Source organism: Harmonia axyridis, chromosome 5, assembly GCF_914767665.1.
Source record: "Harmonia axyridis chromosome 5, icHarAxyr1.1, whole genome shotgun sequence".
NCBI classification, from domain to species: Eukaryota; Metazoa; Arthropoda; class Insecta; order Coleoptera; family Coccinellidae; genus Harmonia; species Harmonia axyridis.
This window is the reverse complement of record NC_059505.1, coordinates 38,448,974-38,459,828: the sequence shown is the minus strand read 5'-3', so window position 1 is coordinate 38,459,828 and position 10,855 is coordinate 38,448,974. Positions and strand designations below refer to the sequence as shown.

Below are 10,855 nucleotides of genomic sequence, written 5' to 3'. Positions count from 1 at the left end.
ATTATGATGACGAACTGAAATCTATCGCACAAGTATGACTTTACTCAACAGATTCGATCCTTCGATATAATCCGAGAGGACTTTCAAAAGTGTCGCATGATGACCTTTGTCAAAAGCTTTGTATTAATTGGTGTAAACAGTGTCCATATTTTGAGATATATAATAATATATGGCGATGAATTAGTGAGAACAGATCTACCCCCAAAATTCATGCTGTCATATGCTGATTGAAGCGAACAAAATAAAAATTACAATTGTAAACTTCTCTTTGAAGTCAGACAGAGGTTATAAGAATATTCCCGCAGGATGGAATTGAATGAGCTCATAGACATCTCAACAAGCAGAAGAAACCGGTCTATTTATAGAAAATGTAAGATGACTAATATTTCGATAAGGTCTAAAGATGTCTCAAGTCTAGCAAAAAAAAAGTTGTCTGGGAGGAGCAGGATTACCGGCAGTTCGAAAATTAAATTCATGACACCGTATGGTACCTGCAGTTAGATGGAGGTCACCTTGGAGAAATAAATGAAAAAATGCGTGGAAATGAATTGTATGAAATGTAAAATTTAGTTATCCAAACATCGAATTTTAGTTTCTTTCTGTGTTTTCAGAAAATCACAGACTACTCCACACAGTGAGGAATTGCGGCTTTTCCTCATTTGAGGTTCTTTCTCGATAACTCTTAAAGTATTCATTTTAGGTATAGGCTTTGCTTAAGTTATCAATATTTTTGTACGTGGAATCGACTGAAGTAATAAAAAATATAGGTTCTAATCAGAAAATCTTGAGTTTTGATGAATTTGAGTTGTCCAAGTTCATGATCTCCTTATGAACACCCTGTATATTTTTGGTCCAAACCGCAAACAGTCTTATAATACTACGCATTTGCAGAACCGAAAATGAAAAAAAAATGTCGAAAAAGGCTTTTTCTGCCGATAGATTCAAAAAAATGTGAGTCCTCATCGCCACCATTTTTTTCATAAGAATCCCATTAACTCATGAACCCTTGAGTTTTTACCCAAGTTATGGTATATTGCTGAAATTGCCATCAAAAAAGCTATCTAATGGTGCAATAATATACTTGGTGTGCCATTTGAAATAAGAAAGTAGTAGCCTGTTTCCGGTATAACAGGCAGTTGTTGAGATCTGAAAATATTTTAGGGAGAAAGATCAATGTCTCAAACCCCAATATGCAAATTTTCAGCTCAAACTTATGATAAGTTTTCCATCAATGTCTAATGGGCCATCTCGGTGAATCACCCTGTATGCTGTGGTCAGATCAAGAAACATTCCCAAAGCTAGTTCTCCATTCTCAAAGGCTTTGAGTTGTCCAAGTTCATGAACTTCTTATGAACACCCTGTATATTTTAGGTCCGAACCGCAAACAGTCTTATAATACTACGCATTTGCAAAATCGAATATGAAAAAAAAAATTCGAAAAAAGCTTTCTCTGCCAATTGATTCAAAAAAATGTGATTCCTCATCGCCACCATTTTTTTCATAAGAATCCCATTAACTCATGAACCCTTGAGTTTTTACCCAAAGTATGGCATATTGCTGAAATTGTCATCAAAAAAGCTATCTAATGATGCAATAATATACTTGGTGTGCCATTTGAAATAAGGAAGTAGTAGTTTGTTTCCGGTATAACAGGCAGTTGTAGAGATCTGAAAATATTTTAGGGAGAAAGATCATTGTCTCAAACCCCAATATGCAAATTTTCAGCTCAAACTTATGATTAGTTTTCCATCAATGTCTAATGGGCCATTTCGGTGAATCACCCTGTATGCTGTGGTCAGATCAAGAAACATTCCCAAAGCTAGTTCTCCATTCTCAAATGCTTCAACTATTTTATCAATGAACTGGTATCCAACCGTTCTTATAGATATGACTTTTGGGTATCCATGGTGGTTGCCGCTAGTGTTTTATTCTGTATCAGGAATTCCATCAATTGAGTACATTATACTATCTAGAATATCTCGGAGAAACTGATAGGCCTATTTAATTCATTTTTATCAATATTCAGTAAATCCTCCAAGAATTTGAATCAGAATAGCTATAACTTCCTAATTCCCATATATCTGCGATTTCACAGGTTATAATTCATTTTATCGAAATGAATTACCATATTTCCATAGGTCACCAGGTGGACAACTGGTTTAGGTACTCAGTTTTGAATTTTAATTATGCAGTAAATCAGCTAATTCCATGAGTAAGATTGTTGCGTAACCCCCAAAGAAGATCCTCGATTTAAAAAGTTCCTGAATGGAATCAGCCCATTAAAAGTAGTAGTGTTACAGCTTCATGAATATTTCTTTGATTATATTAGCATTGTCGGAATTATACGCTAGCAAAAGTGTCGGGCAGTGTACGTATCCCAGAGACAAATCTAAATTTTGACCTTTCTCAAAGCCGATATAAGTTCGGCCCAACGTTTTAACAATTAAACTGACGTTTACCATCAGAAATGATAGAAACAACGCTCTTTCGGCATGTAATCGTTTCCGAAAAAAAAACACGAATTCAGGAAATCAATTGGCCAGATACGAAATATCAGGTGTTTGTAAAGAAAGGAACTCTTAATCATGCCCAAGTCCGATAAGAAAAACAAAGAGCATTGTGATCATTTCTTCAAACGATAACAATTCGCGAATTCTTCATGGTTTTGGCTCCAGTTGGGTCTTCAACGTCGGTGGTTTTAACATCAATGATTCCCGTGAGTTCGAAATTGGGCAAATGCTGGTGGAAGAGGAAGATTGCCCGGATTGTGTTGAGGCTGCGGCCTGGAGATGAGACAGAAGGTAGGCCCATCAAAAATTGATAATTATCAACCCTCATCATTACAAGTAACATCAGCTTAGTAAAAGGACGTAATATTATAATTCGCTCATTTTCGTTTTTGCCTCCAAGACTTGTAAACTGTTCAAAATTTATAGAACTTTTATTGATACACCCTTGAGTGAGTGGAGTTCCACAAAGCTCCGTTCAATACTCCACATTTTTCTTACGAACAACTTTCACATCTTGTGCATGACATAATAACTAAAGTGAAATAAAACTTTTCATCCACGTTATGGCCAATAAAATCTCAACCAAAGGTAGTTCAATGGATATCATAGTTCACTTATTATTTCAAGTAACATCAGCTTAGAAAAAGGACATATTATAGTTCGCTCATTTCCGTTTTTTGTCGACTATGTTGTTAGCTGCCTTGAAGAATTGTAAAAAACTGTTCAAAATTTATAGAGCTCTTATTGATACACCCTCCCTTTAGTGAGTGGAGTTCCACAAGGCACCGTTCATATCCCCACATTTTTCTTACGAACAAGTTTCACATCTTGTGCATGACATAATAATTAAAGTGAAATAAAACTCTTCATGCACATTATGTTCACTTACTAGAAGTTACATCAGCTTAGTGAAAGGGGTACTTTTCCCATTTTCGTTATGGTCCATTTCATTCTTAGCTGCCTTGAATACTTGTAAAAGTCTTTTCAACATTTATAGAAGTCGATTATTCAGTCGTCATGTGGTTTTTAGCTACATCTGATATACTGGCTGTTTCCAAATTTGGTATCAACATTTCAAGGACGTATTTTTCAAGCCAAAATAAGACTTTGTTTCATAAACATCTGTCGGCAAACGTAAATGACAGGATCCTTTTGAGCGCTGGTTCATTCATGCTCGTGTTGCACCCTTGGATAGTCTTCACCTGGCATTCGGGTGATTATTTGACTTACACAAAAATGCAGAATATCATTTGAAACTTATTCAAAATCTTAGAGAGGACAATCATATATCTGCTGCGAATCAAAATTATCAGAAAATAGTATCAGATCGGATTTTGTCTGCTGTAATCGAGATTAGTAATCTTCAAATAATTAACCAAACAAATTGTAATTAATACTCAATTATTCAAAAAAAATAACATGTTCCCATTTAATACATCATATCTTGGATTTCCCAAAAATTGTTGTTTCCTTGGATTTCTCAAATATTATCATATTACTTTTCGACGAATTTTCCTGTGAACTAGTCATCTAGAATAACACTCGAGATAAAATTTAAGCAGGTGAAGCAGTGGTATAACATGAAATCTTTTCTACATGCAGAACCTAAATTTCAACCTAGTTGGATTTGTTACAGAAATTTTCAATGAATCTGACGACACAGTCTACATCAAATTTTGCACAAAGCTTAAAACTGTTATTTAATAATTACACTCAAAATTTCATCTTGATCGAAACCATTATTTTGAAATTATCAGGAGAACAATATTGGAAACGGTTGTATTTACTGAACCCCTAGTCAGTTTTAGCCTGCTAACGAACACAAGCATGGCAAACAAGATCCAGAAAATTTCAAGTTACTAACTTTTTCATTTGAGAGTTATCGTGTTTACGATAGTCCAGCCGGAAAGAATTGAATTTGACTACGAATTCCATTTCCTTACGATATGATTGCAGCAATTGCTCAATTTCTGGATGAATTACTCACTTTTAAAAAATATCACAATTTTTTTAATGTATTTTGACATTCTTTCGGTTTCTCACCTAAATTCAGGAAAACTGATGCGGTTTCAATAAGATAGATAATTAACCTATTAGGCTCTTCAATTACAAAATGACCCTTGTATCTTGAAGTAACCGATAGCGAAATGACTCACAGACAGCTTAAAAAAATTTTCAATTGGAGTTCCGCGAAAGTTCTGTGCATCTTCTTTTCCACGAGTGAGGAATAGCTTTGGAGGAAGTTGTCAATTTAACAAAATTGGCGCTGAAATTAGCCGGCAAACGGTTGAATGTATATAAAAAAAATGTAACAATAGTTCTGAGTTATTACTGTCGATCTAGCAAATCGATTATTTCCCATTTGTTGGATTGTGGAAATTTTGTGATCAAGAACTTGGGATATCGAGCAGTGTAGTGAAATTATGCTTTTGAAATGAACGATGTTCCATCACAAAAGACTCAAGGTAAAGCCTATGACATGATTTTTCACGTAAATCTTAGAATTTTTCCTAAAACACCTACTCTTATTATGTTTATTCTCAAATTTTGCAAATCTCCATTGACAATTGTTAGAGACATAAGCAGCCCAACAGTTTGGTTTCAGAAATATTGATGCAGTTCAATAATTGATAAGAAATCCATAGTTTTCCACAATTGTTGCATGGGAAATTTGAAAACAAAACTGACATTAACTCATAAACCTCTGCATGTTTCTATTCGTACTTCCGTGCTCTATAATCTTTATGATTAGTAAACATAATTAAACATAACAACATATTCCGTTAGGAATTCAACAATGTTTTTTCCAATCTTAATTTTATGATATGTATAATTAGGGATATATACTAACTGACGAAGAAACTGCAACACCCAGAAGGAACTGTTGAAATTTTAACTTCTTTTTGGTAAAACATAGATAGATAGTATAGCAAGGATTAAATGATTGAATTTGCAGATACAAATCATCAAGGTTCTTCCATGTAAACAATTTTTGTTACTTATATTGCAGTCGTTTTTTAAATTTTACAACAAATCTGCTGTTCGAGGAGATCCAAAGTCGATGTTTAGTTGTTGTTAAAATGCCTAGAACACGTGTACGCGGAATTTATAGCCAGCTAAGTGAATTTGAAGAATTATTGGACTACGGGAGGCGGGGTTGTCATTTCGAGAAATCGTTAACCGTACGATCAGAAATCCAACTACTCTTAATAGTAAAATAGTAAAAAAAAATTTTTATATCGAATAGTCTATTCTGCCCCAAAACTTGATCAGAAACCTTATGAACTTTTTTTTTTTGGCTAGGTAGAAAGAAAAGTAGATAATCATTGTCAACATTGCCTTCATTTCTCTCTTCCAGAAAAAACACAGTATGGGACAAAACCACCAATCACAGTCAAACCTCAACCACCAAAAGATCCCTTCAACTTGATCTACATAACTTTCTTCCTAATAGGAGTGCTTCTTCTCCTACCATTCAATTTCTTCACTACCGCAAGCCACGTAAGTGCAAAATCTACATTACCACAGTTCCATCTCTCAACCTTGACTAACCTTATTCTTTTCTGCCAGTACTGGATGTACAAATTCAGAAACACGACACTAACAGAGATCAGCGTGGAAGATAGGACGTGGTGGCAGATCGAGTTTGCATCCGTCTTGACCATTATCTCCCAAACGACCAGCATGTGCTTCAACCTGCTGGTAACATTGATCAGGTACAAAATCAACACCAGGACAACCATTCTCTGTGCGATATCGGTGATTCTTCTTCTTTTCGTGGCTGTACTTAGCTTTATTTTTGTCAATACGGACACATGTAAGATGACCTTGATATTTAGAAACTGCTTGGTTCATGTCTGTTTGTCTTGCAGGGCAGAATCAGTTTTTCTTGGTGACAATGGCAACAGTGGCTTCTATAAATGGTGAGTGTCCATTGTAATGCTTTAAACAACATAGAAAACTTATTGTTTTAGTTTGTACAATATAAATGTTCCTTCAACTTTCTAGCGATGAAATCCTTCATCAACATAAGCATCTACGAAGTCATATCATTCTTCCCACCTGGCTACTTAATCCCATATTTGATAGGCCAGGGAACAGCAGGAATATTCTCTGCAGTATTCCAGATTCTATCTCTTGCCATAGGAGCAGATTCCAAACTGACTGCCATAATATACTTCAGCTCCGGTATCGTCTTCGTCAGCTTCACCCTGATAATGTTCACAGTGTCTCTGCAGACGAATTTCTACAGACACTACGTCAAAAATGGACTCATAACAAAGAGGACGAAAGTTTTGACTTACTCAGAAGTTTTCCAGATATTTAGGAAAATGTGGACCAGTGTGGCAATAATGGGTTTGGTGATATTCACGGTGTTGCCGGTGTACCCTGCAGTGGCTTCTCTGGTGGTTTCGGACAGTCTTGGTGATGGCAAGTGGAATGGTAAGATTAGCAATAAGGTAAAAAATAGTTAAAAAGGTTCTTGGTGATGAATAAGATAGAAGATGGACATAGATACTCGAAGGAGCAAATAGTCAAATCTATCATAATCCTACATATTTAAACTAAGAGTTTGTTTTTGTTACAGACCTATTTTTTGTACCTGTCACGACTTACTTCATGTACTGCCTCTCTGACGTTTGCGGTAGGATAACAGCCTCCAAAGTGAAGAAGGTAAAATGCTGAATGTCTTTTCTGAACCAAATGAAACTTTGTATTTTTGCAGAAACTTAATGGACCTTACCTGGTTATAATATCTCTTTTTCGGTTTCTACTCTTCGTTCCAGCCGTTATGATGTGTAATGCTCGTCCTAGAAGAAATCTGCCAGTGTTATTTCCCCACGACTGGCAGTACATGATCATCATAATAACCTTCGGAGCTTCCTCAGGTTATCTAGCGAATGTGGCCTATATAAACGTAGAAAAGTAAGTAGAGAAGAAAGGGGCTCTCTTTTACCCTGACCACCTTTAATTGAGCAATGGCGTCTTGCTCCATTCAACATCAATATAGAGACTTCTATCTGAATAGAGGCTTTTTCAATAGGAATGACACAATTTAAAATGGTTATAATGGCATCACTGCGTATTATTTTTTGACAGTTCTTCTGTCATTTGTGATCAGTATGTTATGTCATTCTATCATGAAAAGATACAGGAACAGATATGAAAATCTTTACTCTTCTCGTTGTCGATGCAAGTGTTGCACATATGTTGTAGTTGTAAACTGGACTGAATTTAATTGAATTATTCGCCCTGAAATGCTGATTTTTATGGGCATTCAGGCCGTTTTCCATTCGACCGTTAGCAAAGCCTTTCTACAGAACCCTTAGGGGTGTGGCTTTGATCATTCCAAGTTTTTACACAGTTTTTAGCATTTTGGTACGAAATTTAACTTAACTCGAATATTTTCGAGGCAATCGATAGATTACCCACACCTTAATCAAAACCATTTCAAATTGCAACATTCCTATTGGAAACTTTTCTATATATTCGAAGACTTGCGTTTGTATTAGTTTACACGTTTACAGGAATTGCTTTTTTTTCAGTTTGGTGCCCTCAGATGTGAAGACTGATGCATTTTCCCTCCTCTCTACCTCAAACGGAGTTATACTTTTCCTAGCATCTTTTATGGGTCAAGTTTGCGTCCAAATTTTGTGATAAAATTATTAACTAATTAATAATGGAAAACGACTTTGTCGTTGTTATCAGTATTGTTGATTTAATGTATCTGAATAAAGTTTTTTTTTGAGAAATTTGATATTCAATCACAGCAAAATAATTATTAAAATATATGTGCTTGTAATAACCTTTCCAGATCACTGGGTTTGTCATCTCTATGGGAACATGATTAGGGATAAGAAAGGATATTAAGTACCTTTTTTTCTTGAGTCGTTTTTGCTTATCTGCAATTTTGACAAGTGGGAATCACCACACAACCACTGCAAGCAAATTGCTCATTTATTCAAGTGTGTTGGGAATTATTTACAGACAAGTTATATTACTGACGCAATAAAGTTATAACTTGTACGGTTATAAATATCTGTTTATGGGATACGCATCACAATTCATAAAATCTTATCAAAATTAAAATAACGGTAAAATAAAACCTTATCAGCGCGACTCTGGAATTGGAATCAATTCTTTCCAATTATTTACATTATGTATTTATCTGCCCTGAAACAAAACGAGATAACCGAACTCGCGGATTTGTAAATCGTTTCTAGTAATTGCTTGTTTTATCGTTGCCAATTTCAATCGAATTTCATTGCAGTGAGATGAATCGCTTTGCAAACTTTCGTTTTTTCAAATAGTGTCAACGTTTTATACCATTCAAAATGACTAGCACATTCGGAGAAGATGTGGAAGATCAGTATCATTTGACATTTATCTTGATGTATTGCTTGGGAACGTTGGCTCAAGTTTCTGGTTCAATTTTCCCAAATGCTCAAATGGTAAGCTCCATTTTCTCATCATCTGGCCCGAAAACATACCTCTTCCGTTGCGACATTTTAAAACTACGTGGTTCAAAGGCAGACCCTTGTGGAACGCCTAATCAAAATGTTGATGTTTTAGTACTGGAAATACAAGCTGAGAGATACCAATAAAGCATGGAATCCTTCTTCAAACTCCACCACAGACCTTCAAGATGAATTCACTGCAGATTTTGCTCTTGTGGGGAATATTACAACAATTGTTGCTTTGGTACTTTCTGTTATTTATACCAGAACTTGGAATTTGACACACAGAATGATTGGCTGCCTTACTGCCTATATATGCATGTTTGTCACCGTTATAATTTTTGTTGGAATTGATACAGATTCTTGTGAGTACATGGTGCCCGAGCAGGGACAATATTTTTTTTTTCAAATTACAGGGCAGCAATATTTGACACGACATTTTCAACCAAAATTGAACAGAATGTCGCCACATGTTGAATTATTTCGATTGACACGTTTATTTTTTTTTTTCAAATATTAATAATGTCCTGGATATCTCAGCTTCATTGGAAAAACTATATTCAAGAAGTTTTATTTTTTTAGGGCAGAAAGAGTTCCTTTATATGACGCTGCTGATAATTTTTATGATATCCTGTAAGTTTTTTCAACTATTGGATAATGACGAAGAAATTTTTCAAGATTGATGTTTTAGGTATCAACGCATGTTTTCTTGTCACGCTGTTCCAGATGTGTGCGAAATTCTCACCAGTATACATATCTGCCCTGTTGTCAGGCCAAGCACTTTGTGGTATATTTTCATCATCACTTCAAATAGTAACTCTGAGCATAGACGCAAAACCAGAGATCAACGGTTTTCTTTATTTTTCTGCAACAGTAGCGTTCATTGTTTTGGTGGCCGTTTCTTTCGTGTCTTGCCTGAAGTATTCTCCGTTCTTCATTTATCATTTGAAACAGACGAGTAACATAACAGCCACTAAAGTGGAGATACCCAAAGGATTGGTAGCTTCGATTTTTGAAAGACAAAAATTCGTGTTTGCGTCTATGCTACTTATTATTGGAATAAGCAGTATGGTACATCCTGGTATAACTGCTACTATAGTGTCAACAGAACCTGGGAGCAAATGGAGTGGTATTGTATTCACTGTAAAAACTTGGAGGTTGTGTGTTATATTGTTATGTTTTTGCAGATACTTTTTTTGTACCAGTTATTACATTCTTTGTTTACAACTGCGTGGATTTATTTGGACGTGAGACTGCTCTCAGGATTGGGAAAGTAGGTGGTTTAGTATTTTTATCTATATGACCAGAATCATAGCCTATATTTTAGGCACTAGGACATAAATGTACTCAAAATTGATCGTTAATTACATTCACTAACGATTTCGAAATTAATTGGGCCACCTGGTATATTTATTGATACATTACTGTTCAAGCCAACCAAATATAAATTTAGCAAATATCCATGGTGTTATATTAAATAAGTGCCCTTATTTTGTTGAGTAATTATCTTCAGTTTGTTAGGAATGAGGTCGACAAGTTAACTTGAGTATCAAGATCACTATTAATTAGGAAATTGTTTGTTAAGGCCTCTATTAACGATCAATTTATCTATTAATGTGTATAGACAGTAACCAATTCAATCCTTTTAGCAATTCCTTTTGCTTACAGCCAACAAATGAAGTGGTAGTTCTTATACTGTCTCTTCTTCGAATTACACTTATTCCTGTACTTCTTTTCTGTAACTTGTCTGCAAAACATCACTCAACTGTATTATTCAAGAATGACATAGTTTACATCTTGGTCATCATCCTCATTGCTATTAGCAACGGATATCTAACGAATATATGCGTCATCATGTTACCAAAGTAAGTTGACACTCAGACATCG

General features: G+C 35.2%; 1 protein-coding gene across 1 annotated transcript; it reads left to right on the top strand.

Annotated features, from left to right (window-relative positions):
• Positions 1 to 2,492: 2,492 nt before the first annotated feature.
• LOC123680934 lies at positions 2,493 to 10,837 on the top strand. Its single transcript, XM_045619056.1, has 14 exons — positions 2,493 to 2,801; positions 5,869 to 6,011; positions 6,081 to 6,327; positions 6,383 to 6,433; positions 6,519 to 6,953; positions 7,099 to 7,184; positions 7,237 to 7,436; positions 8,057 to 8,147; positions 8,822 to 8,962; positions 9,084 to 9,333; positions 9,551 to 9,601; positions 9,660 to 10,097; positions 10,156 to 10,241; positions 10,637 to 10,837. Exons 1-14 carry the CDS (start codon positions 2,660 to 2,662, stop codon positions 10,835 to 10,837), a joined length of 2,562 nt encoding a protein of 853 aa, XP_045475012.1. The 5' UTR covers positions 2,493 to 2,659.
• The last annotated feature ends 18 nt before the right edge of the window (positions 10,838 to 10,855 follow it).

Coding starts and splice junctions, on each gene's coding strand:
- LOC123680934 (XM_045619056.1), top strand. CDS start 2,660: ATGGTTTTGGCTCCAGTTGGGTCTTCAACGTCGGTGGTTTTAACATCA. Junction 7,437..8,056: donor GCCTATATAAACGTAGAAAA/GTAAGTAGAGAA, acceptor CTTTTTTTTCAG/TTTGGTGCCCTCAGATGTGA. Junction 10,098..10,155: donor ACCTGGGAGCAAATGGAGTG/GTATTGTATTCA, acceptor ATGTTTTTGCAG/ATACTTTTTTTGTACCAGTT.